Source organism: Ilyonectria robusta, assembly GCF_021365365.1.
Source record: "Ilyonectria robusta strain PMI_751 chromosome Unknown BGZ61scaffold_1, whole genome shotgun sequence".
Lineage (NCBI taxonomy): Eukaryota > Fungi > Ascomycota > Sordariomycetes > Hypocreales > Nectriaceae > Ilyonectria > Ilyonectria robusta.
The window spans coordinates 4224775-4250746 of record NW_025764435.1 but is presented as its reverse complement, the minus strand read 5'-3'; the positions used below and the strand labels follow the sequence as shown (position 1 = coordinate 4250746).

General features: G+C 54.1%; 11 protein-coding genes and 1 non-coding gene across 12 annotated transcripts; 9 read left to right on the top strand and 3 right to left on the bottom strand.

The window, feature by feature from the left end:
* The first annotated feature begins 2566 nt into the window (after nucleotides 1-2566).
* On the top strand, nucleotides 2567-4593 carry BGZ61DRAFT_439643 (uncharacterized protein). Its single transcript, XM_046244380.1, has 2 exons — nucleotides 2567-2782; nucleotides 2837-4593. The coding sequence occupies exons 1-2, from the start codon at nucleotides 2610-2612 to the stop codon at nucleotides 4377-4379; spliced, it is 1716 nt and encodes a 571-aa protein (XP_046112923.1). The 5' UTR covers nucleotides 2567-2609; the 3' UTR covers nucleotides 4380-4593.
* A 796-nt stretch (nucleotides 4594-5389) lies between these two features.
* BGZ61DRAFT_439641 (uncharacterized protein) lies at nucleotides 5390-6126 on the top strand. Its single transcript, XM_046244379.1, has one exon. It carries the CDS (start codon nucleotides 5631-5633, stop codon nucleotides 5895-5897), a length of 267 nt encoding a protein of 88 aa, XP_046112922.1. The 5' UTR covers nucleotides 5390-5630; the 3' UTR covers nucleotides 5898-6126.
* A 99-nt stretch (nucleotides 6127-6225) lies between these two features.
* Nucleotides 6226-8558, top strand: BGZ61DRAFT_544470 (uncharacterized protein; the record flags this gene model as incomplete). Its single annotated transcript, XM_046255273.1, has 1 exon — nucleotides 6226-8558. The coding sequence occupies one exon, from the start codon at nucleotides 6226-6228 to the stop codon at nucleotides 8392-8394; it is 2169 nt and encodes a 722-aa protein (XP_046112921.1). The 3' UTR covers nucleotides 8395-8558.
* On the bottom strand, nucleotides 8559-9345 carry BGZ61DRAFT_28390 (uncharacterized protein). The gene has a single exon (XM_046238494.1). The coding sequence runs from the start codon at nucleotides 9174-9176 to the stop codon at nucleotides 8724-8726; it is 453 nt and encodes a 150-aa protein (XP_046112920.1). The 5' UTR covers nucleotides 9177-9345; the 3' UTR covers nucleotides 8559-8723.
* Nucleotides 9346-10849: 1504 nt separating this feature from the next.
* Nucleotides 10850-13245, top strand: BGZ61DRAFT_28378 (cAMP phosphodiesterases class-II-domain-containing protein). The gene is made up of 2 exons (XM_046238492.1): nucleotides 10850-11293; nucleotides 11648-13245. Exons 1-2 carry the CDS (start codon nucleotides 11249-11251, stop codon nucleotides 13094-13096), a joined length of 1494 nt encoding a protein of 497 aa, XP_046112919.1. The 5' UTR covers nucleotides 10850-11248; the 3' UTR covers nucleotides 13097-13245.
* On the top strand, nucleotides 13246-13933 carry BGZ61DRAFT_28379 (uncharacterized protein). The gene is made up of 2 exons (XM_046238493.1): nucleotides 13246-13393; nucleotides 13443-13933. The coding sequence occupies exon 2, from the start codon at nucleotides 13444-13446 to the stop codon at nucleotides 13828-13830; it is 387 nt and encodes a 128-aa protein (XP_046112918.1). The 5' UTR covers nucleotides 13246-13393; nucleotide 13443; the 3' UTR covers nucleotides 13831-13933.
* An 18-nt stretch (nucleotides 13934-13951) lies between these two features.
* BGZ61DRAFT_439635 (uncharacterized protein) lies at nucleotides 13952-15132 on the bottom strand. Its single transcript, XM_046244378.1, has one exon. The coding sequence runs from the start codon at nucleotides 15008-15010 to the stop codon at nucleotides 14036-14038; it is 975 nt and encodes a 324-aa protein (XP_046112917.1). The 5' UTR covers nucleotides 15011-15132; the 3' UTR covers nucleotides 13952-14035.
* A 655-nt stretch (nucleotides 15133-15787) lies between these two features.
* On the top strand, nucleotides 15788-18940 carry BGZ61DRAFT_439634 (uncharacterized protein). Its single transcript, XM_046244377.1, has 2 exons — nucleotides 15788-16061; nucleotides 16126-18940. Exons 1-2 carry the CDS (start codon nucleotides 16009-16011, stop codon nucleotides 18830-18832), a joined length of 2760 nt encoding a protein of 919 aa, XP_046112916.1. The 5' UTR covers nucleotides 15788-16008; the 3' UTR covers nucleotides 18833-18940.
* A 776-nt stretch (nucleotides 18941-19716) lies between these two features.
* BGZ61DRAFT_t18 lies at nucleotides 19717-19806 on the top strand. The gene has a single exon. It is a non-coding gene; the product is annotated as a tRNA-Arg (tRNA).
* Nucleotides 19807-20302: 496 nt separating this feature from the next.
* On the top strand, nucleotides 20303-22071 carry BGZ61DRAFT_28346 (Tricarboxylate/iron carrier). The gene is made up of 3 exons (XM_046238487.1): nucleotides 20303-20545; nucleotides 20602-20735; nucleotides 20787-22071. Exons 1-3 carry the CDS (start codon nucleotides 20442-20444, stop codon nucleotides 21608-21610), a joined length of 1062 nt encoding a protein of 353 aa, XP_046112915.1. The 5' UTR covers nucleotides 20303-20441; the 3' UTR covers nucleotides 21611-22071.
* Nucleotides 22072-22824: 753 nt separating this feature from the next.
* BGZ61DRAFT_28352 (uncharacterized protein) lies at nucleotides 22825-23602 on the top strand. Its single transcript, XM_046238490.1, has one exon. The coding sequence runs from the start codon at nucleotides 23034-23036 to the stop codon at nucleotides 23538-23540; it is 507 nt and encodes a 168-aa protein (XP_046112914.1). The 5' UTR covers nucleotides 22825-23033; the 3' UTR covers nucleotides 23541-23602.
* A 407-nt stretch (nucleotides 23603-24009) lies between these two features.
* Nucleotides 24010-24591, bottom strand: BGZ61DRAFT_28336 (uncharacterized protein). Its single transcript, XM_046238485.1, has one exon. The coding sequence runs from the start codon at nucleotides 24485-24487 to the stop codon at nucleotides 24185-24187; it is 303 nt and encodes a 100-aa protein (XP_046112913.1). The 5' UTR covers nucleotides 24488-24591; the 3' UTR covers nucleotides 24010-24184.
* Between the last annotated feature and the right edge of the window lie 1381 nt (nucleotides 24592-25972).

Sequence of the window (25972 nt, the reverse complement as noted above, 5' to 3'; positions counted from 1 at the left end):
GCATTTCAAGAAGGCTGGAGTCTCCAGAAAATATTCGATGGGCCGAACCTTTTAAGCGCGTTACTTCAGTTATGAACTCCACCTCGCTTGCAGAGCCATTTCCATGCCCGGGCTCCTTAACTCACGCACGATATCAGCCATCCTGACTTGGGTAATTCATGTTGGTACGCTGCGGCAGAATGACGCATGTACGAAACTTTTGACTACGAGGTGGTATGGCATTATCTTGAAGCAAACAATGGGGAGTACCAGAACTTATGAGAACGAAATGGACATGGCGCTCACCGTTGCCCTTGGACCCATCTGCAGGCTCAGAATGGTGAGACAATACAAGCGCTTTAATTTTTAGGCAAATATCCCGCGAAGTATGATCATGTTGAAGAGAGAGCGTGGTGAGAGTCTTGATTACGGGTTCCGTCTAGAAGCGGCACAACCTGCCAGCTTGGCCAACGTCTTCAACTCCTGACAATATTCACCTCGGAGACAGCAAAAGGCTCCAACATATTCTTGCTGATGGTACGCCTTCGGTCTTTGATCCGTTGGATCCTACCATAACTGTGGGCGGTTGCCTTATGTTCAGTGAGGACGGAGTTAACGAAACTATCCGCTCAGCTCGACATGATGAGGCTACATTTACGGAGTACAACCGAGGCACTTGAAAAGTCGTTGACTTTTTTAATGCGGCTAATGACCTAATGGCTTGTGTCTCCTAGCTCCCTCGATGCCGATCTATTTGTGCATCTAACTCAGTGAAATCGACACCAAGGGCAAGTCTTCCAGTATTACCGGGGTATAGACGAGTTAACTTACTATGCGGAAGGGAGAAATCAATCTCGAGATGTACAATTCTGCTCTTGCAATTGCTAAAGGAGCACAACTAAAGCTTATCATTGTCCATTAGTCCCCCCCCGATACTCTCGCAATCCAGGAAAGGGAGGACAAATTGCAAATGTCACCGTCTCCCAGTTAAATCTGCAATACTTACCACTAGCAAAATTTGCCAATTAATTCTCCCCATTACCTAGGCAACTAAAATCTATCATTAGAATAATTGTATTCAGGTCATGTAGCCATGAGGGCGTGGGCTGGTTGACGAGGCCGCGGTCAAATCAAAATGTCAAGTGACCGGTGTCCATAAAATAAGAATCCCATTTCGCAACGGTCGATGGATACTCAGTAAAATCAGAGTTCAGGACCGCATATGAGCAGATGCGAGGCCATTTGACGTCTGATGTCGTGTGGAACATTATTTCGAAGTTTAGGCGTGCCTCTGGTTGTCCAATGTGGCAGGCTAAAATTAGTGTAGAGATTGAATTTTCACCAGCGACGCCACCCTAACTTACTTTTTTTCCGGAACGGCTGAAGAATGCGGGAAGAAAGCCACTTCCGATTGTTAGCGCGGCATACGTCAGCACATGTAAATACTCATTGGAGAGTCTGAGTCAAAAATTCCAGTCACATAAAGACGTCCAAAACCAGCGAAGTCGATCATCATTGTGGTTGTGCGGCTGAACAGACATTTCAGAAAGGAGTGCGGAGGAGGATGAGCAACCCACAGCGGGGATTCTATTGCTCTTGGCAATCGACCCAGAATCAAATGGGGATTTCACGGCCTCGCTTCCAAATGGAACGAGCCAGTGATAGCCTCAGCAGTGGTACCAAGCCCGATGAATACAAGCGTTAGGCACTCATCTCATGATCGGCTAGAAAAATGCTCCTGTCATTTTACTCCTGCTTCTTTACGGATAGCGACAGGGGGAGCGAGGTTGGTCTTCGTATGCCTGTTAGTGGAGCAGTGGGACCCTCAGTACTTAATCAGGTAAACGCTCAGCTTCGGCGGATCTGGGTGGGTATTGACTCCCCAAACAAGCATCTTCCACACGCCCGGGGTTCAGGGGATTCCTGACCGAGATGGAGCAAGGTGCAAGGTGCAAGGGTTTATCGAGTTGGTGGCTGTCGCTGGAGCAGCTGAGTGACCCGAAAATGGGGATGATGGGATCCGATGTCTCCGTCCTGATGAGCATGTCCACAGTACAAAACAAAACAACTCCTTGGACCTGCACAGGAAATAACGTGACTGATGCAGGAATTCGTTCTCCACACCTTTTGCTTAGCTTCCAGGTAATAGTTCTCCACAGGATCATGCTCTACTCATTTGTAGACAAGGAGGTGATGAACAAGCATATTGCTTCCAATCTCATGATTGCCTCACTTCTATCGTCACATTGCAAGAAGCAATTGCATATGGAGGGCTCCCTTTTTGGCCAAGAATATAGAACATACCAACGGAAGCATTGAAAGTTGAGAAAAACACAACGCGTGGCCTCCACCAGATTAGCGGCTATCCACGTTTATGGGCGCTAAATGGGTCCAGATACGTGATGCATTTGGATAAACTATCGAACGTGGCTGGAAGCTATATTCAATAGCCTCGAAATCCCTGACTAGAGTCAACCAGGACATGTGCTCCGACGTTTGGCAGCGGACCCACGCGACGGTTTGCCGACCAGAGAGTCATATATCTATGATCAACCACAGCTTTACGGGGTTCTGTCCTTCTTTCAACCCCGACCGTCGTTCATTACATACACTCGTTTAAACCAGAAGCCATGATTGCTTCATACCTTTTCGCCCTTTGGGCATGTCTTTTGGGTCTTGCAGCCGCTGACTGTGGCCAATACGCATGTGACACCTTGATTCCATCATACGCCCAAAGTCAGGATGGAGCTTGTGTGTTCAGTCCCCTTGGTTCAGACCTTTTTTCCATCGCATTTGTTGTTTGGTGAGTCCTTTACCTTCTGGTCGGCAGAGGTACAGACTAACGGGGGGTATTTAGTCCTTGCTATCAAGAGGTTGAGAGAGCAAATGTTGCGTTCACCATGGCCAATGGTGTTGTTTCGACCACCACAGGCCAACTTCCAAATCAGGGATCGACTGTAGTCCCGAACTCGCTTCAAACCGTCTCACTCACGTTCTTGGTTCTTACCAAAAGTTTTAAGCCTGGCTCTTCAGTGACCGTTACCCATTTAGGATATCGAGCTGCCCTGTCAACAACAACGACTCAAAGAATCACGTTTGCAGTTAATACTCAGAGCACTGTGTACTCACTAGCAACTGCCACACAAACTGCCACTGATACGTTGAGTATCTCGAGCGACATAACCAACACTATCACAACGTCCTCAACACTGGCCCTCGTAACAACGAGCAGCCGCTGTGTCGACGGGACTGTGACCGAGACCCAGACTGATACTGAGACGTCAACTACCACGACTACGCCAGACGCCGAAATTACTACTCAAACCGACAGCGTCACGGAAACTAGTACAGAAACTACGACATCCACTTCGAGCGTTGCACAAGAAACATCGACCAGTCTCTGCACCACTGGAACCTTGACCGAGGCTGCTCCCGAGAGCACCGAGTCCGTCACAAGCACAACGACTCCCGATCCGTCAACATACATCGAGACTGCCGGCGAGTGTACCTCTACGACTGAGTACTTGACTCAAACTATTCGAGAAGACCCGGAGGAGATCACGGTCTACGCTGACAGGTCGACCACAACCGAGACTCTGCCAGCCGGTACTGTTACCAGTATTTTCACTACAACAGACGCTCCTCGCACTGTCACTGAGACTGTCGTCTTCACTTCGACCGTGTCCCGCTTCTGTGTCCCGGGTGAGCAATCAGGCGGGATCAAGAAGCGTGCTACGCTGAACTGCGATGCACCCGCGACAACAACAATTGCCAGTGGCACCATCACTATGCAGACCACTGTCACATCTACCGAGAACTTTGGAGCTACAGTTGTCACGACTGAAGTTGACACCATTACCCCCGACCCGGCAACAACTACAACTTGCAGCTACGACTCGGACACAGAGACGGAGACGATCACAAACACCGAGACCGAGGTTGTTACTGCTGCTACTCCTACGGACACTGTTACAACAGTCTCAACTGCATACGAGACCAGCACGGTCACTGACATCTCGACTGAATTCCCCGATGTCCTGACTACCACGGTCTGCTCCGACGTGGAAGCCACGGTCACGACTACACCGACTACTACGGAGACGATCACGGTCACGGCTGATCGATCTACTACAACATCAACAACCACCGCTACATCGACACGCACAATCTTTGAGGACACCACCACCACTATTGCGCCAACTCCTGCTACTGTCACCATCAATGTGACTCCCGCGCCCGCCACTGAGACTGTCTATACTACTCAGACTGACAACATCACAACGACCGTGTGTGGCGATGTTGTCACCAGCACACGAACAATTGTAGTTAGAGAGACAAAGTATCCCAGCCGGGATCCTCCTGTCTGCTCTGGCGGTGGACGATGCAGAGCGGTGTATTAAGTCAACAGGGGCCATGTTATGTTAACTCGGAAAGACATGTAATATTCTTCTGTACTTATATTAACTTTATTATATATGAGTTAACTTCGACCTTTCAATGGGCGGAGACTCTTTTCACCACCTTCAGCCTCTACTAGTATGCACCACTCTAAACGTCACACCCATCATAATGTCCGCAGTTTAATTCTAATTGCCATTATTGGCTCCAAAATTCAGCCCTCGTCAGGCTCGCGCGATCAGGTGTACCAGGTCACGTACAGTTGGTTGGGCCGGGTGACTTGTCTATGGGACACTTAGGTGTGTTGCAGTGGCTTTGGTTGGACGGCTGAGAGGTCCTGAAAGTCACTATCGGTGCTCCCTGATGAGCGCCTTTCTCGGCCTCTTCAGGGCATAAACATCACTTGCAAAGCGACTGGGCCGCTGAGCGCTGCCTGAAGTATAGATGAAGCCTCGTGGTCGCTTTACCCAAGGTATTGAAGGTCAATTATCCTCAACTCTCCATACACATGACCATCGCTTGATTGCACTCTCAACGATCGCTCTTCCCAGACTGGCAACCCCGGGCATGAACAGGATATTTTTGTCCCAAGTTTATCACCTGAATCCGCGTTGGCGACCCCCGGACGTGCAACCATTCCTCAGCCACAGGCCTATTCGGGAAATATTCAATGTCGAGCTCTTTGCCACCGAGCATCAGCAAGGCTAAAACGGGTTGGCGTGCCGGATCGACGCCTCAGCTACTGTATTCCAAATTAATTTGGTCTCCAAGACCGGTTTATGAGGCTCCAGAGGAATGCTCGGCGACAAGATTCAAGGCTGGATACATTCTGTATTCTCGAAGACGTGTGACAGGATTTGACAGGGGTGCCACAGAGACAACGGTTGTCCTTACGTAAGGCAGCATTTGGCGGCTCCAGACTGAGCCCGGAGACTGTTGCCCCGAGCTCCGTGCCCACTCTTTTTCTTCCTGGTCAACTTTGCGATGCTCTAGATTTTTCATTCTCCCTTCACCATGACCACACATGTCAACGAGGAGAATGTGCGAGCTCCTCTACGCTGGCAGTATATCACTGCTATCACAATGATCTCAACTCTACGAATCACAGATGAGGCAACGCTTTGTCTCTGAGCTCACGCTCTCGTTCAATTGGATCGGTCTCAACGCTTGTGTCCATGGGGATCTGATGCTATCCCGACGTCTCTAACCTAGAATTAACAAGTCCAGGTCGAACATTGGTCCGCAGGATCACAATGGTAAGTCGTTTATTTCCAACTCCAGCCTCAGCCACCTGTTTGCATGATGAGAGACACATAACACAGACCTGTTCTGAACACTTGCTGTCGAAAACAATGTTTTTTTTCCTGATACAAACCCGCCACCATTCATCTCTTGTTGAATCTCCCTACTTTCTGCAACGGTCACTAACAATCGACCAGGGATTCTTAGTGCTCGTTCAATGTGCCCATTTGACGTTTCAGGTCGTCCAAATATATTTTCCTTGTTCAGTATTTCCCTGAACAAAGCCCAATCAGTCTCATGTTCTTTGTAACAAATTAGTGTTCCATAGTTATCCAAATGATGAACATGTCGTTACTCGTGTTAACATGTCGCTTTGTTCGGCATCCAAAGCGTCCCAGGAACAAAGCCGTGAACTCGGCAGTGTGGACTTGGATCTATCCATGTCCAGCAGAGTAATATAAATCTTACCGGGCTGCTCTTAGACTGTTCGGATTTCATTTGTTTGGGACAAGAAAGCGCAAACTGTCTAGCCATTTGAACACCATCCACATCCACAACCGAACAACAAACTGTCACCTTCTGGGTCCCACCACGACTGTTCCCGAGATGGACTCGAATCCGTACCTACCGGGTAGCGCTGCGGCGGCCAACGCCGGGATGCTGAGTCACGACGATAAGTCGGGAAATGATTTCGACTTCAGTATCCCCTCGGATTTATCTCCCGATAACGGCGGAGCGCCTACCGAGGAAGCGCCTACCGACTATTACGAGGAAGCGCCTACCGACTATTACGAGGAAGCGCCTACCGACCATCTCGACGGAGTACCTACTGGCAATCGCACCACCCTGCTCCCAGAACTGGGTAGTTTTCTGTTGCCTGAGCAGGAACAGTCTAGGGCAGTCTCGCCGGGCGGATCCTTGAACCTCAATGCTTTTCTGTCCGGTCCTCTTCTGTCCGATCCTCTTCTGTCTGATCCTCTTCTGTCTGATCCTCTAACACCAGCACCAACACCAGCACCTCCAACTCAGACACACCCTGGACTTGCTCCCCCTGGGCACAACCTATTAGGGCCCCCCTCTATGAATTATGCGGCCAATAGCTTCTACCCAACGGCGCAAAATCCCTACCCCCCACAGCAGAGCTTTACCAGCGTTAGCGCTCATGGTGATCAAATGTATCTCCCGAGTTGGCAACCACCGCTACCCGACAACCGGTATACCAATGGCTATGTTCAAACCCAGAATACATGGAACACCCCTATGGGCCAAGTTCCTCAGCCGAACCGATTCCCGGACAATACCCAAAACCTGCTCTACGGAGCGCAGCAACCCAGCAGGAACTATTCCCCAGTTACTGGCCACTATGTTTCCAGTGTTAATTATGATTCTGACTCAGAGACCCTTGGTAATGAAAACAACAACAATCAAATTAACCCAGGTGACAAAATCAGCTATGCGCGCGGAGACAAGGCAAACAAACTCAAAATCGCTGACCCGTCCAAGTTCTACACAAAACCTATGGAAATGCCCCAACCGTGGGAGATTGATGGTACTACCTTCTCCTATGACGCGTATGGTCACTTGACTAGTGGCCTAACGTTCAATGCAGACCAATTGCGCAATTACTTCGAATATTGCCCTCGACAACTGCGTCTCTGGGTTCAGCATCACCCGGCACAGTGCAACTCACGAATGATCGGTCGAGATCATTCGTGTCGTTATAGTGGATGTCCGGTTCTAAGCAAGAATATCGGCCCGGGCTGGCATCGCGTGGTCTTCGACGAATACTCTTTGCTCACCAAAAATGGCGACAAAGACCCCTTCCATATCGCTGGAGCAATGCATCTCTGGTGCTTCGAGCGGTGCTTCGACCCTGCGCAATATTACCACAAAGGTGCTCTCCGCCCAGACGTCCGAGTCCTCCCGAAAGAGGAGAAGAACCCTATGGCATTAAACCGACACCCGGACAAACATATCGTTGAGCAGACCTTCATGCCTTGGATTAAAAGGCAGTTGAAGATAGGTCCACAGATGATGCCTCGTCCTGAGGAAGAGTCGCTTTCGCAGGCGCTCTTCAATCATCACCTAACAGCTCAATCGGTTACTCGTCAGATGACCCGGGACAAGCGCTTCAACAAGAAGCAAACAAAGGTGAAAAAGACGGCTGACTGTCACAAAGGAAACCTGGGCTTATGGGTCGCTGAAAACAACAAGGAGAGGGAGCAAAAGCGGCTGGAAAAGCAAGTAACCAAGGAAATGATGATGGCACACGGGATGAATGCGAACACCAACCTCTTTGGCAACAACACTGCTGCACGAATGGCCCAGGGGGCGAACGACGAGACAATCCCAGCACCCTCGATGCAGCTGCTAGCTCAAGCAACCTACCCAGAGGACCGCCTGTTGATGCCCCCACCACCTCCGCGGGGCTCAGACGTCAGCTCTAGCTCAGACGGCAGAGGCAGCTCTGGCCCAGATGTCAGAGGCAAGAAGCTTGTCGGCAAGAAGCGGGCGCGAAACGACGGCGAGGACGACGACTCTGACTCTGACTCTGACTGTGACTGTTTGCCCGATCCAAGCGACGAGTTCGCCGGCCCACGAATATACAAGCGAGCGCACAAGCGTGTCCGTATCAGCGAGGGGGATGAGGCAGATGCGGGCCTACGAAAGTTCAACGAGATGCTGAAAAGACGCGCGGGCGAACTTGGCTGCCGCCGCCGGACGTGGTGCAGCGGGGATGACCCTAGGAGGCTCCAGCGTGGAATCCTCGCCTAGAGGTCAACGGTTCCAAAAGACGAGTGTCTTTGCCGGGCAAGTGCCGCGAGTTGTTGCAGATCTTGGTTTGCTTCCCCCCCTCTCTTGGCTCAGCTGGCCTGGACACCCTCCACGAACTGAGTTGGCAAATACGTTTGTCTTTCTTGTCTTTCTTGTCGGTTTTGTGCCTCCTCTAGCTTCATCCTTCGTCACATTTCGAATTATAGCATGGCATAGCGAGCACTAGCGGTTGTCCATTCTTTGTTAGAACGGTATCTAGATTTGTGTAGAGTTGTCTTGGCATCAATGGCTCAATGACCAGATGGCCAGATGGGACAACAAAGGCTGGGCTATTTAGAGATGCAGGCATCAACCAGCAAATAATAAAGAATATTTCTATTCGCACACACAACTTCACCCTCAATCTTACGATAATGATGATATACTCTTTGATGGTGCCAGTGGTAGGATTCTTGGTCAAGCTGGGGCTTTAGGGAAGGAAAAGTTAGCGAAGGAGCTCGTACCTGTGAGCGAATAGCAATACTCCTAATAAATTCCAAATCAACAATGCATGCGTGTTCTTGGTGCAACGTGAAGAGTGACAGATTATGGGTGGGCGGGAACAACAAGGTGACGTGTATGACGGGGTCTTGGAGCAGCCAGCCCCTCAACATGCACCTCACCTCACACGCAAGCCCTGCATATCCGCATGTCAGCCTCAGGAGCAAACGCATGCCAGGACGAACCGCCACAAAGGAATGAGACTCAGGGCGGAGGGAAGCCGTGGCCGTGGCCGTTTTCATGCGCCGAGGCAACCAGCCGTTATCCACCCGGGACCGTCTAGGAAGGCAGCAAGACGCAGAACCCACTTACGATGTCGAGAGACTCAAGACTAAGCTGGCCGAGCCACGGACGGCTGCAGGGCTGGCAGGCGGCGGGCTGGCGGGAAGAGGGCGTTAGCTCAGAGAGAGGGATGCTGGGCTGACAGAGACACAGACAGACTGACAGACGGACTCACTCTAGTGGATTAGGAGGGACGCTCTCCCGCCGCGGCGAACGAGCCACGACCAACAACTAACGACCCATGCAGATGCAGATGCAGCCGCAGATGCAGACCAGAAAGTCAAGCTTCTGGAGCTCGTGCTGAGTGGCCAGGGTCTGCAGTCCGGTCTGCAGTCCGGATGGCTCAACACTCCACTATAGCTCACAGGCTCACACTTGGCTCACGGCAACGCCGATGGCAATGGGGCGCAAACAGGGGCGCTAACTGGCAGAAGGAGCGCTACGCTAGGGCAGCTCTGCGGCCTGGGAGCTCAGGCCTGTCCAAAGGCGGGCCAGCCCCGAACAGACCGGGGTTGCTTTTGGTGCTTTTGGTTCTTTGGGGGCTCGCGGGCTTTTGCTTTGGGCGGAGAGAGGAGACAGGACGGACGGGGTAGGTAGGGATGATGGAGGCAGAGAGGGGAGGGCACAAGCAAGAGGAAGACGGACGAGCTGCTTGCTTGCTTTGCTGGACTGCGTCGGCCATGTGCGAAGCTGCGCGAGACTGCGCGAGAAAAGACGACGGGAGTTACAAAAAGAAGCGGGAATCCCGGGCTATTGTCTTGTCACTTTTACCTCCAGCTTCATCTTTACCTCCAGCTTCAACTTCATCTTCACTCCTCCCTCCTCTCCTACCTACCTTTTACCCAGGATCCGAAGCAAAGACCATCTTCATCTTGCTGCTTATCTCGGGGAATTTCTCGCCCTTTGCCTGTCAACGGAGAAGCCTCGCTCCCCGTCCCGTCTCCGTCCCCGGCCGTTTTATTACTTATTGCTACGTACGGTACGCACTCGGTACCTGCCCTTGGTTTAGCCTGGGGGGGGCTGTACAATACAGTTGCTTCACCGGCCGGGCGTATATCCACACCACACCCACCACCAACTCCCCCGTGCTCCGTACCGATCGCTGCTAAGATCCGACCATATCGAAACGGACACGGCTCGAGCTCTCAACTCATTCTCGTCTCGTCGCCACTTGTTTCGTTTCAATCCGGCTCCCTTGCCCACACACACACACACACGCACAAACACGCATGACCAGCCCCGCGATCACTGCTTATTGTTGGGGGTGCATCCGCAGCACAGTCCAGCTCTTCTTTGTTGCTTGGCACGCACCCCGGATTCGCTGCACGCACTGCATCCAGAACGACAAAAGCCAATAGCCCACAGTCGACATCCAGCAATCTTCGACCTCAAGGTTTCAAAACTTCCTGCCTCGGATTTTTTATTTCGATCCTGTTCGTGGTTCGCGCCTCATCCCGTCATCCCGTCAATCTGTATCGCGCTCCATCACGTGCCGCAACCAACCTCGAACCATTCCTGTCGAATACACTCATCCGTCATCCCGTCCAGCCTGTCGGGTATCGCCCCGTATCGTAACGCATCACATCGCATCGCATCACAGCGCATCACAGCGCATCACATCACCTTGCATCGGGTTCGCCGCACACACGCATTTCGCCCGTAACCTGATCACCACAGCAGCACAAGCACTACAGCACTACAGCACCGCACTACCACCACTACCATCGCCGCCGCCAACCACTCACTACACCACTACCACCCACGACGTCAATTCCCCAATCCGGCTTGTGGAGAGCCCAACGACATCCCGTACCTGCATGTCGCCGTTGGAGATTCCCTTTTTCGCTCCGCATCCGGACGAATTGCCCTTGAGGCAACGACGTCAACGCCGTCTGAACCGTCTGCACCATCAAAGCCACCGCTGCGGCCCATCTGCACCTCGGCACCTCGTTGACCAAAGCCAACCACCGTCCAGGATAAACCGCCAGCTCACCGTCCACAGTGTCGCAACAACCACCAACTTCTTTCGCCCATGTGTTACGATGAGATGAAGCCTGCGCTGCAGGTTATTGTCTTGGTCAGTCTAGTGTTTCCTTTTTCGCATCTCACACCATGTTTGGTTTATTTTCTGCGCCTCGTGGATTGCATGTCTTGTATTACCTATTACATATGTGGCTGGCCTGCGTCTGAGGCATGACAAGCGCATGACACATTGCATCGGAGGCAATGTCGGGAATGACATCACTCAACGACTGGAACAACCCTAAACAGCCCTATCATACATTGAGCGCATGCGCCAGATCGAGGAGGATCTGGTAATGGTTATCATGATGCGCCGACGTCCACCGCCCTACCACTGCTCCCCCCACCTTAATTCAACCACCATAACAATCATCATGACTTTAAGACATTTCACTAACAAATCACTTAGGGCTCTGGTGGTGGACCTCAAGAGTCAAATACCACTGCCTTTCTCGTTCGCTCCGTTGAACAGGATTGGCGCAGAGGCTCCGTGATCGCTGTCGATGCCGGTGTCCACCTCTCCTCCATCACTCGACTCATCGAGGCCGCCATGCCATCAGAAACCCCTGAACCGCCATTCACTCTCGCCACAGGCCCCTTCGCCGGCCTCCCTCTCCCCTTTACCACCGCTTCGGCCAACGCCGCCCACATCACCCGCAGTCTCGTGGATACGTACCTCATCACCCATCCTCACCTCGATCACATCTCCGGTTTCGTCGTCAACACCGCTGGCCTCCCCGGAACCCGTCCCAAAAAGGTCGCCGCCCTTCCTAGTACCATTCAGGCCCTCAAGACACACATCTTCAACAACGTCATCTGGCCAAATTTGAGTGACGAGAACAACGGTGCCGGGTTGCTGACATACCTGAGGTTGGTGGAAGGCGGAAGCCCTGCGCTGGGCGAAGGTGAAGGAAGAGGATACTCTGAAATCTGCGATGGCCTTCTCATCAAAGTTTGGAGCGTGAGTCATGGACACTGCATTGAAAGGCACAGCCATCGAGGCTCGGCTTCAAGTGCATCAACTCGCTTCGGCAGCCATGATGGATCCAGCCAAACCCCAAGACGCGATGTATACAACTTCCCGACGCAACCACCTCTAAGGACGTCAAGTCTGCTTAGTCAAGCTGCATTTGGCCCAGGGTCTCCTCAGGCCGAGCAGGAAAAGATATGTGTCTACGACTCGAGTGCATATTTCATCCAGGAGCAAGGCAATCACCGCGAGGTGCTAATATTTGGCGACGTTGAGCCAGACAGTGTCTCTCTAAGTCCCAGGAATCTGCAGATCTGGCAAGAAGCTGCCCCCAAGATTGCTGCCGGCAACCTCCGTGCCATTTTCATCGAGTGCAGCTACGATGACTCTCAATGCAACGACCGACTCTTTGGCCACCTCAAGCCCGTTTTTGTCATTGAGGAGCTGCGGACCTTAGCTTCCGAAGTTGAGGGTGCCCGCAAACTGCGCGCCATGAAGAAACGGAAGCGCATGGGCAGCCTTGCCGATGAGGCCCCTCGCCGGGTTCCCTCCAATCCAAGCCTGGCCCCGGAGGACCCCGTCTCTCCAAAGACTATCAAGTCCTCCATGCTGGGTGAAGGAGCGCTCATTGTCGGACCGGACACGCCACACCTATCGACCCCAACCGCCGAGCTCTCATTGAGAGAAGCCGAGCGTTTCAGCCCCACCATCGGGCCACAGAGACAGTTGGAGGGCCTCAAGGTAATCATTATCCACGTCAAGGACAAACTATCAGACGGGCCTCCAGTAGGAGAAACGATCCTGCAAGAGTTGCTAGACCACGAGAAGGATGCGCAGCTGGGCTGTGAGTTCATCGTCTCCAAGCCGGGACAGAGTTTCTACCTATGATTTACTCACCCAGATCGAGCTTGATTGGGATGAGTACAGAGCTGGCATGCTTTGACCTCGACAAACCCTACCAACCTTGACGACTTGTTCCATCAAGGCCCCAAGGGACATAAAAAAGCCCATCGGCAACCGTTTCAGCCAAGCTTGGATTGCTACAGAGAACCAGCGCTTCTAGTCATTCAGTTCAAACTTCAAGCACGGCGAGGTTGACCGCAAGTCCTCACTTGGAACAATTTACCGCCAAATTTCTCAGAGACACGGTAAATTTACATCTGGAAACATTGTTCATACGGCCGAGTACGTGCCCTGCTTTTCCAGTCCCGGCATCCATTCTAACCAGCAGTAGAATGAAGCCAGGAATTTTCAGATTTCATGAGCTGCTCGACGCAGATCGCTTTTTAGGGATGAATCTCAGGACCCTCACACATGTGCTCTACCTGTTTGGGTTTTACGGCATGGTCTTGCTCGGGCTTGGAGGAGTCTTGAGCGGATGGAGACTGTTTGACCCCAAAAACTCTTTTTGGGACATTGGAGGTTGTTTCTTTCTCCTGGTGGTTCTATTCGTTGCCTTCAAGGGCGCATTTGCCTTCACGATGCGGATGAAGTCACTCAAGGAAGACCTTCGGGTGCAGGAAGATATTATCCTCACTTGTGAAAGAGAGTTCTCAGATATAGAGCTGAATGCATGGGTATCCGGATTCTGGTACCGGATTGCGGATGGGCTCTATCTTTAGCGGGGATTGTCATTCGAGCCTTGGTCTCGATATTTCGTTGGAGATGCTGTTCAACCATGATTGGGAAGTGAATTGGTTGGATATTCACGTTTATGATCGATCGACTGGACTATTTGATTGTGTCCCATGTATTTACCCGCGGTCGGTTCCAGTTGTCTATATCTATTTCTATACTAGAGTTTATGATGCGAAATGACATTTTTTCTTACGAGCTCTTCTCGCCGTTCGTTCCGTTCTGAGTCTGCTGCTTGATCTTTGCAAAACCGTCCATACCACCAACGTCTTTTTCGAAATCCATCCGCGGAAGCTCGATACCCTCGGTCACTCTGGCGTAGGTGATGCCACCCAGACGGCTGATGGGCCGCAACACCTCTGGGTCGACGAGGTTCTTTTCTTCGTTGACGGCGTCTTCCCTCACCCAGAAGCGAGTGCCCTCGAGGATGAGGACAGTCCCGGACTTGTTGCCAGGCTTTGCGCGGCTCTCGTACTCCTTGACGGTGTCCAGCTTGGCCTCGATGCTGATGATAGCCTCGCCAACGCGCGCGCACTTGACCGTCTCGCAGTCCTCCACGGGGGTCAGGCCGGAGATTTCCCACTCCGACACGCCGTACGGGGCGTTGGCGCTCGTGGAGTTGGCGGCCTCAAGGAAGGGCTCGGAGATGATGTTGATGACGCACTCGTCCGTGTCGACAATGTTGCGCAGCGTGTCCTTGGCACGCTCCAGCCCGCTGGCGATTCCAATGACGAACAGCGGCGGGTCGTGGTTGACCATGTTGAAGTAGCTGAAGGGCGCCAGGTTGGTCGACGAGCCGTCGGCGGCGCGCGTGCTGACAAAGGCAATGGGGCGCGGGACGATGGACGAGATCATCAGCTTGTAGTTGAAGCCAGGGATGCGTCCGGCCTCGTGGGGGTCGATGGCGACGTGCTTCTTGGACGCGGCCGCGGGGTCGAGGCCGTTTGCGCCAGAGCCATACTTCCACTCGGGATCCGCCGTCTTGGTGTAGTGGAACTGCGCCTGGGTGTCCCATTCAGGGCGCGAGGCCTCGACGGACTTGAAGTCCGGGTGCGGGTTGCGCTTCATGTTGTCGGCCATTGCGACGGTGGTGGTGATTCTTTGGACGAGGGGAACTGAGGGGCCGAGGAGCGTCGTGATGAGGGGGCGAGCACGCTGGAGATGCATGTGCGAGAGGCAGCGAATCAAGTGGAACAGACCCAGGAGAGGAGAGCTGGTGCGGCTTTACAGGTGGTTTATAAGCATGGATTGCGAGGTGTGGTGGAGATGGGGCACTGTCGGGATGGGAGACGGCAGTCGAGGAGCGAGCAAATAATTGAGGCGAAGATCTTCAGCGTACTTCAATAATGAGTACTCTCGGGCTTGGATCCAAGGTAGAGATATCTAGTTTCTGCTTGCACATATTAAATCCATATCACATCCTGCGTCTTCTCGTTGAGTCTACACTCTGGCATATTTATTGATTTAATTCCTCATAAATATCAATCCTGAATATTCCCAAATAATTTCCTGCAGTGCCAACGACGAGATCCCGATATCCGATCCGGCGCTGTCGTGATGCGGGGTGCGATAAGATAACGGCCTGGCATTGGCTTCCGGCCGGGTACCTACATGGAGAGGTCAGATTCTAAATAGCATGAATATTGTTCGCTAACTCGTATAATCTAGTGTGTGAGTACATGTGCTATGTAGGACGACGTCTGTCGACGTAATGCATGATAATAAGCTAATATCCCTTTCAAGGCCACTTGTTCAACTCCAATAATTCCTCCGTCGTATCACGGACTTTACCCCACCATTTCAAGTTGGCTCTGGATGAGTCCTCCCCGTATCATCACACCGCAGGATTCGATTGGAGGTCAGTTTTAAGTGACCATATCCCATATTAGAATGAGTCACTCCACGCCAAATTAAACAAAAGCCCAAAAGCCACCCTTTTGCCAGCTGTCTGGTTCCAGTCGCATTCTCCAGGGTAGGCGCTGCTGACATTATGTAAGCCTCATGACGTAGTTGTCATTGGTCGTCCCGTCGCGCAGCCACGCCGAAAGCTAGCGCAACGCAGAGTCACTCGCCGCGACACCAAAAAAAAGTCATCGTGGGGCAGATAGATCGAGCGGCAGCTACACTGTACATCTGCACATTGTACACTGCGCATTGCACTGTTCATGCAGCAGCTGCGTCCCCGCTTTGGTCTGATCTGCTCCCATAGCTGGTCTATGTAAGTCCTTCTTTATGGAAAGATGGGGCTGCCGGCGCCTCAGTTATTTATTACCTTCTCTTAGCCGTCAGTTGCGTCTCGCCGCTTCTGCTTCTTCGCTTGCGACCCGCTCGACCAACTCGACCCGATACCCTCGACACAATTTTCCACAGGAGCGCCCCTTCAGCGTCTCCCCCTCGTTATCGCGTCGACGTGGACAGCATAAGGTCTCCTTTATCCCAGAACCTATCCTACAACGCGGGAACACCGACCTCTACGAAATAATGACGACCTACGTCGATATTGCTTCGGCGCCCACCGCAGACACCCCTGGGACCTGTCTGTTTGTCCATACCGACAAACGGGCATATGTTTTCGGTCGGCCCTCCGAGGGCACCCAGAGAGCCTTCAATACCCGTCGCATAGGCATGGGAGGCACCGAACATGTCTTTCTGAGTGGCAGTCTTAGCTGGAACCAGATCGGTGGGTTGTACGGCTATGTTCTCACTGTCGGGAATTCCATCGAGTCATCCAAGGAGCAGACTGCGCAGCTCAACTCGGAGAGAGAAAGGAAGGGCCAAAAACTGCTCGAACAATCGCAAAACACTGTCCTGGGCATCCACGGAGGCGACAACCTCTGCCACACTCTGGCAGCCTGCCGTCCTGTCATTCTCCGACAACCTATCACTGTGTCTACTTTCGAACATAGGGAGGATCCGAGGGTTGATAACCCAAGCCAGGTCGAGCCCGACTGGGAAGACGATGGCCTTCGAGTATGGAAGGTCCCCGTTCGAAGGACCCGCTCAAGCAGCCCACAGAAGCGTCGCTTTGCGAGCCCCGACAATGGGGATCCTTCGTCAGCTGTTAACATCTTCAAACCAGTCGAAGGCCCGTCGGACCCAACACTCGCGTCAATAATGGTAGAGAAAGCTATGTTCAATGGCCAACTCGGAGGGAACGCTGGTGTCTTGATACCCAGGCACCTCAGTCTCATCAAGTCCACTGACACGGCCTTTGTTCGTAAAGACAGAGACTTGACCCGTTATACTGGGCCTTTTGCAGATACTGGTGCTGAACTCCCCAATCCAGAAGAGACTGTCTGGGTACTGCCAACAAAGGACGACACTATCGACCCGAGCGAATACATCAACCTGAAGCACACTCCTCTCCCTCGGACGACATATAGTGAGATATCTATGTCCTATATTGTCAAATGCCATGAGCGCCGAGGCAAGTTTAATCCTAGTGCAGCAAAGAAGCTTGGCGTCAAGGTACAAGACTTCAAGCTTCTGACGGCAGGCTGCGCCGTCGAAGGGACGGACGGCACCGTGACACCCGAGATGGTTCTGGGCGACCCCCAGCCCGGAAAGGGATTCATTGTTGCGGATATTGAGTCTCGCGACTTTCTCGACTCCTTCATTGAGAGACCTGAGTGGTCCAATTCTGACTTGATGTCGGACATTGTCTCCATGTACTGGATCTTGGGATCTGGAATGGCCAACGATGTTCGAATCAAAAAGTTCGTACAAGACCACCCAAAGATTAAGCACATCTTCTGCGCTAGCGATACTTGTCCCAACATGATTGCTCTAGCCGGTCCCGGAGAGCTTCAGACCAAGCTCCGCCGTATTGACCCCGAGCGATTCACTCTGCTCAAGTACGAGAATGCAGTCAAAGGAGAGGCCCCCAAGGGCCCCCAGGTGGAGCTTGGGCGGATTGGTCACAAGACCGTGCTCATGCCTCGCGTTAACCTTGATGCTGGCAAAATAGCTCCCTTTCCAAATCTACTCGAAGCGGCCAAGGGGGTGAACGACACGATCCTAGATCTCGCACGCAAGGCCCAGGAGGAGACGTCCGACCCTGAATTCCTCCGAGGAATCGAGGAGGATGAGGCAGATATGCCCAATAGGGATGCTGAAATCATTCCACTTGGAACGGGGTCTTCATGCCCTGGCAAGTACCGCAACGTCTCCGCGACGCTGATTCGTGTCCCTGGTTTCGGAAACTATCTACTTGACTGCGGTGAAGGGACGCTCGGCCAGATTCGACGACTCTTTGGTGACGAAGAGACGGCTAAAATCCTCCGTGACTTGAGATGCATTGCCATCAGTCACCTTCACGCCGATCACCACCTCGGCACCCCTAGCCTCATCAAGGCCTGGTATGAGAGCACTATCGATGACGGGAATGCCAAGCTGGCTATCTCGTGCATCTGGAGATATCGCACACTCTTGGAGGAAGTTTCACAGGTAGAAGACATTGGTTTCCATCGTCTACGCTTTGTGAACTGCAGTCCCACGGGCGATCTGCCGGTCGTGACGGCCGACCAAATGGGCGATAACAACTTCGGCCTCGCCTCCGTCAAACGTATTCCCGTCACCCACTGCTGGCGCTCCGACGCAGTGCAGATTGAGCTCACCTCGGGCCTCCGCATCGCCTACTCGGGTGACTGCAGGCCCTCGGACGATTTTGCGCGCGAGTGCGACGGCGCGCACCTCCTCATCCACGAGTGCACCTTTGACGACGACATGGGATCGCACGCCAAGAAGAAGCAGCACTCGACCATGAAGGAGGCCTTGAGCGTTGCACAGAAGATGCGCGCCCGCCGCACCCTGCTGACGCACTTTTCGCAGCGTTACGTCAAGTCCGAATCGCTCAAGCGCGATATCACCAACGTCGGCGAGGTGCTCATGGCGTTTGACCACATGCGGGTGCGCCTGGGAGACTTTAAGAAGGCGGCGGCCTTCCAGCCAGCGATTGCTCAGATGCTGGCCGAGTCGAGCGAGAAGTAAACTGCCTGGACATGTTTGGCCATGGTTGGTTATGTAAATTACTGGCATGACGAATAGACGGATAGACATATAGAGGTGGCGGTAAATCCACTCCACGAGTTCAACTCACTTTGTTCGCAACAAGTATGTGATAGAATATGTCACGAATAACCTACTGGCCGAATCCCCAGGGTCTGACTTACACAAGTTCCATAGGAGCGTTCAGTTTTGACGTAGCTGTGCGACCTTATGGAATGGGGCCTTCTTCGCAACGGCACCACTCTGTCTACCGCGGATCACCTATCTTGACGCTTTACTGGAGTAATTATGCGGTGCGGCGTTCCAAGAAGCCTCTCATTTGCACAGCTGCTCCATGCGGTTTGCTCATTCACCGTGGATCATGTCGCTACTAACACAGCCCATATCAAGGATTAACTTGTGCCACCACCAAACATAGCGCCTAAGCAGGGTAGGTTCTTAGGAACGATATAAGGAAATGAGGACTAATATCCTTATTATTAGGAGTTATGCCTAAGTGGTATCGTGGTCTTGGGAAACCCTTGGAGGCGGCTGGCCCGTCTGGTTGTGATAACGAACGCACAGTGTCCTTGGACTGCAGTTGTGTCTGATGTGGGGAATATATCCTCCTTCATCGCGTCTCACTGGATCGACTCCACGAGGCGCCCATCTTGATTGTTCCACCGGAGGAATCATGTCACGCCTCAAGCAAGACTTTCTCATCTCGCACCAGCTCCAGCTTGTTCCTTCAACAACTGTGGATCATTTTTGACGCCAATGTATCCTCTCGAGGTGGACTCATGTTGTCTCACACTGTCAACAACCCCACTCCCCCACCTCATCCGCATCTGAGCCATATATTCCTCATTATCAGCAACTTTCCCATCGGCCGCGTGGCCTAATGGCTAAGGCGCTAGATTTCGGTTCACCGATTTCACCCTCTCTAGAGATTCCAGGTTCGAATCCTGGCGTGGTCGCAGCAACGAGCATCCGCTCCATATCTTTTTGCGCTTGGTTGAAGCTGTTGACGAGGTGGTGTTGATGCTGCGACTCTGTGATATCGCAACTTGGGCTCCTTCCCTTTTTGCGGCCTTCTACGTGGGGGCGTCCGGGGTACATGAACTCTAATTTGTGTTCGGTACAGGTTCCTTCCGCAACTGGGAAACAAGCAAGAATACAGCCTCATGACCTTTATAAACTCGGGAACAACGCTATCAAAGTCGGCTTCGTGACCGGGAGACTCTTTGCTTGGCGGAGCAAGTGCCGCCATCGGCAGGGCACCCGATCAACCCGCGCAGCATTTCTCCACGTTCGGATTGCCGACATGCGCTAGCCCCCTCTCACCTCAGCGGCTTTACGCCCTACGACCCCTACAACCCCTACACGCCCTACAAGCCACTGCAGTCAGGCCCCTCTGCCACCAACCGCCAGCGCCGAAAGCGGGACACGCTTATCGTCGCATCATTTTTCCACACGGCTCGGTCTAGTCACAACCACCCGTCGACCGCACAAAAGCCCTGCAGCGTGCCCCCTCTTGGCCGGAGGCCCTTCCCGACTGTTCCCTCGCCGTTGTCCATCCCCGCGACTCCAATTGGGCTACCGGTGCCTCATCATGTCGTCCTCGCTGCCCGGCTCGCGCGAGCTCCCTGCCTCGCAGTATGACCTCAACACCTACATGGGACGGGTGCGCCATGCGATGGGCCTCACCGACCCGACGTGAGCTTGGCCCTAGGAGCTTGGATATGGAATCTCTGGCTGATGGCGAAATGTAGGACCCTCCTTGCTGGCTCGTCAGGCCTCGAGGCAGCCAAGCGGCTGGTCACGGAATTCAAGACCGGCAAGCTCGAGCGCATGACTCCCGAGCTCTGGCATGCCAAGAAGGTCGTGGATTCCACGCTGCACCCGGGTATGTGTTCGCAGAGGTTATGGGCCAGGTAGAAACTGACTGGTAGTGTAGATACTGGCGAACCGGTCTTCTTGCCTTTCCGAATGTCCTGCTATGTCCTGACCAACCTGATTGTCACGGCCGGCATGCTCCAGCCCGGCCTCCAGACCGTGGGCATCGTCGGCTGGCAGGTGGCCAACCAGTCCCTCAACGTCGCCATAAACAGCGCCAACGCCAACAAGTCGTCCCCGATGACGACCGCCGCCATGATCAAGTCCTACTGCTTCGCCGTCGGCGCATCCTGCTCGGTGGCCCTTGGCCTCAACTCGATCGTCCCCCGTCTGAAAGTCGCACCGGCTACCCGTGCCATCCTCGGCCGACTGATTCCCTTTGCCGCCGTCGCCTCGGCGGGTGGCCTCAACACATATCTGATGCGCCGGGACGAAATCACCAAGGGCATCGACGTCCGACCCGTGCTCACCGAGGAGGACAAGGCGAAGCTCCTGGCCGAGGGCAAGTCGGAGCGCGATGTGCCGTCGTTGGGCCATAGTCACACTGCCGCCAAGATTGCCGTATATGAGACTGCCGCCAGCCGTGTGCTGACTGGTAGCCCCATCATGGTCATCCCGCCCATGGTGCTGTACCACATCGAACAGAAGCAGGCCTGGTACCGAAACCTGATGCAGAAGGAGTGGGTGCGCGCGCGGCCCACGCTGGTCAAGGCGATCCCCCTGTCTATCAACCTGGGTTTGATTGCCGTGACGTCCTTTGCCGTCCTGCCCTTTGCTTTGGCCATCTTCCCTCAGCAGCAGGCGATCAGCGCCAAACGACTCGAGCCCGAGTTCCACGGAAAGGGTGGCAAGGACGGCAAGGTTGTCTTCAACCGCGGCCTGTAAGGCGTAAGGCACGGGACGTTGGTCTCAGGTATCCTCACCGCCTACGCCAACTGACGTCTAGGAGGGGATGGATGGACTGATCTACCATGTGTGGACTGTTTCACAGCAAATGTTGATTCAGAGAGCAACATGGCGGCCTGGAATGGAACGTTTACTCATCTTGCCTGGGAGAAGCAGTATTTGACGAAGATACCAATGGGGATCTAGGAGATGCAAAGGGAGCCCCGATTGCTATTTCATTTCGAAAGCGGGTTTGACGGATTCACGAAGGCGTTCAAGGATCAGACACCGATCTTTATATGCGTTCTAGATAATCTTCAAGTGAGTGCTAGAGGGACAGGCAGACAATCATAGCATGGGGGATCTGGGATAGAGAGAGGGATGGCATTTCGTTCCTAGAATTGGATAGAAGTAGAACATCATTCAGCATCTCACTTGTCGTTCCGATTGTAGACCTTCCGATTGTAGACCTTGGATATTGCATCTCATGCTATTGGCCAGGCTGCACGTGGTTACATTGTATGCTGGGGTATCATTGAACAGCCGCCGTATCTGTCCGTGAACCCGAAAAGGAAGGCCGGGGATCAATGCCAAACGAAAAGCGAAACTATCTGACACGCCTGGGCAAGACGAAGCGTGCAAGGCGTGAGAATGGGCAGATTAACAAGGATGGAGAAGATTCACAAGGGCCGTTATGCCGTGCTTGTTTGCATCGCTATCGTGGACTCGGGTGAGGGACCGAGGGGAAACGTTGCAGCAGCCAGTCATGGGCCAGCTGGATGGGCTCATCCCACGCATTCCGGAAGAAATCCGGAAGAAAGCCGGGGAGGAGAAAGAGGGGAATGAGACGCACTTGCTGATGCAGAGTGAACATCCATCCATCCAACATCGACAGGCTTGCAGGCGAAGAGATCGGAGGAGGGGATCAACGGCTGGTGGAGTGCACGTCGCCACCCAGATCGGCAGGCTAGCCTTGCTCTGGCGGGAGCGGGTAAGACAGGGCTAATAACAGGTGACTTGACCGTCTGCCCGCCGTTGGAACTTAACGAGGAGCGGGGAGGCGTCACTTGTTGACGAGGCCGCACGCGCAGGACATGGCAGGGAACGCACCGGCACTGCAGGCAGTAGTTATGGGTACCTGTGGGCGCTGGAGCGTACCCAGGGAGGGCAGCTGGACTGGATTACCCAGGCTTGATGGCGCCATCTTCGGTTCCGGATTGGTGTTTACGATTTGGAAAAGACCGGTTGTCACGGGGAGTCGTCGAGAGATGGTGCCACGGGAAGAGAGGGGGGCCAGCGAGGGCCAGTGAAGAGGCTGCGAGCCAGGCCGCGAGAGGACCGGGCAATCCAAGGGTGGCTCACGATGGGCGACGATGGGATGGGATGGGCGATGGCCGCAACTGAGCCAGAGGTGACATAAGTTATGTCACAGAACGCAGCACAGCTCGTGGCAGTGGGGAAGCCGAGTGGAGTGGGCCACCGGGCTCGAGACAAGGGCAAGGAGGCGACGACCAAACGGAGCGTAGAGAGGAGATACAGGGCTCGACGAACAGGGACAGAAGAGAGACAATCAGTTCCAAGGAGTGCGTGGGCCAGGCTCAAAGACCAGACGAGAAACCTGACCAGGAGCGGAAACAGTTCTGCCGGTTGGGTCGTCTGCCACAGGAAATGGTCAAGGGCTGGCCAAGGGCCGAGAGGACGGGCCTGGAGGATGGGCCAAGAGTCAAGGGCCAGCCCGTCCCGGGGTGTGATGCAGTGGGGCGGAGAAGTTGAGAACGACGCAGACAGCGACGATGGAGTGGGCGAGATAACGCTGGGAGCCGGATGGATCTTGGATGATACGAAGCACAGGGCGTTGATGTTGAGATGGCATCCTCTACGGTGCGTCGTCTACCGGCATCATTTCATCTCTCTCTTCGGGACGAAATGACGACGGAGCGGGAGGATGCAGACTGGATGGATCATGGCTTCGGTATCGAGGCTCCAAAGGTCGGACAGCCCAGAAGCTGGGGTCTGCCAGGACAGGACGCAAGCAGGGGCCCGCCCTGTGGCTCTCACCTCGTCACTCGCTCACTCGCTCTGCACTTTGCAGCCGGGGAGGGAACAAATGGATCCACGGCCGAAGCGGGCGGAGGCGTCGCCATGGCTGAGGGAGGTTCCATGGCTGCGAAAGAGGGTCCATGGCTGAGGGAGAGGACCCATGATGGGCTTGCTGCTTGCTCGTGGTTGGACGCGGGTGTGACGGGGAAGATGCACGCGTGCGTAAAGTGTACCGCAGTACGTACCTTGCAGCAACGCGGATTTGCACCAAAGACGGTGAATTTCGATGTGATCGAGTACCCAAGTAGTTACGATCCCGCCAAGCCATTGCAAGGCCCAGCTCTGCCGACGAGATGCACCGAGTAGATGCGCTGACAGTGTCGGTGGAGAGGCAGTTGTCACGCTGAGCACAAGTCCGTAGACCACAGGGCCGACACGACACAGCACGGGGCAGCGCACTGAGCACAGGACTCCGTATTGACGTGGACATGACCCAAGACAAAACGGGTCGCCCTCTCTCTCTCTCTGTCATGGCTACGAGAGGTTCTGGAACGGGCATGGTGGGCTGGGGCTGTTGGCTCGCCCAGGCTGTTGGCTCAGGCCGAAGCTGCATCGTGTTGTGTGAGTTGTCTGCCGGCTTGGCTGTTGGCTCCAGCCTGGGTTTGGTTTCGCAGGCTTGGGCTTTGAGCTTTGAGCGTGGAGACTCGGCTGCGCGATGGATGACGGATGACGGATGACGATGGCCGCTGACGACTCACGACCCTTCTGACGACCCGGGGAAGTGGGAGACGGGCCAGGGAGTGTAAATCGGGGCACAACTGGAAACACAAAATTCATTTGCCAGAGACGCACAGAGAAAGAGAACGGGGGCCGCGGCACCGCCTGTTACAAGTTCCCGTTCCTGTTGCAACCCAGCCCGTTTGCCTGCTAGTTGGGCACAACCGACGTGTGTTGGATTCAGGGCCATGTCGATTTCCCACATGGCAATTGTTCGATGCCACCGGGACATTGCATGAGTCGTGATTGACTTTATCAAGCGAGGTCATGAGCAGCCAAGGCGCACGTCGAGACGCAGCCAGAGGCGGCATGATGGCCAGGCACAGAGAGGCGCGCAGGCTGGCACAGGCGCACGCACGGGGTTGCGCGAGGATCGAGAGTTGGTTGGACGGTTGGTTGGACGGTTGGTTGGTTGGCTGGCTGGACGCCCACTGGACGCCCTCACCCTCTGGTCGCAAGTCTGGCCGACCGCTCGCAGAGTTTACTGGGCTTCTTGGCTGTCAGGCTCACATTGCGACGGCGAACTCTCGTGGTTCTGGTGGTGTCCCGGGCTGCGCGACGAATGGATGGGCGGCATCACCAGAACCACGATCCCAGGGACGTTGGGTCGGTGTTAGCCCGCCCATCCTCGCGTGCTGATGCAGTACCATACGGGTCTTTTTTTCGTTCCTGTCTGTTTCTACGTGGTATCAGAGTGGAGGCGAGCGGGAGAGTCGACGCTGGTGCTTTTGACGGATCCGTACTCTGACACTCCGTCAAGGCGTATCGCTCCACTCCAACGTCGCTGCTGCTGTTGCCTGTCCTTATTAATAGCTTATCAGCCGTGTCCAGTAGTGCACTTGTGAATTCGGGTTCAGCCGCGGGCATTGGTGAGGCCTTGGAAGCACTTTTTCCTGTTTCTGTTGACTTTTTGCTTGTTGAACGTCGACGACTGGGGTCTGACGACTGGAGACTCGGGGAGCCGGGGCCCTGGACTTGACTTGACTTGCCTCGAGAGGGGACTCCGCTTGGGGCTTACTTTTGGTGAGGGGGAGGAGGAGGACGGACGATGAGGAGGCGAGGTACGAAATACAAGAGTAAGGTACTGGCGTGCTCTGACGTGACGCATGCATCTGTTCACACAGGGCCCTCGTTCGTACTGCACCACCGTGCGGCTGCTTGTGAGTGCTGCTGGGAAGCCCTTCATCAAACCCACGATGGAGTCTCCCACTCTATTAAGATTTGAGACAGCGAGAGGCCGAGGTTGGTGTGATCCGGTGCATGGTCCTGGCTCTCGTCGTCGGTACTTCGAGAATTGGAGCGTTTCCGCGCACGAGCAAAGTCCCTCTGGCGATTTCGAGCACCGGACACTTTTGTGACGAGGTACCTCAGGTACCTGGGGCTATCGTCTCCTCCTCCGCGTCTCCGCCCGCTGCCCGCCGCCGCAGAACAGGAACAAGGCCCAGACAAAGCCCAGGCCTCATCTCGTCGGTGTCTGGGCCCCTGAGCGCTCCTCCTGCGCACCGTGATTCCCCCCGTTCGATACCCGAGAGCCCCCCCCCATCG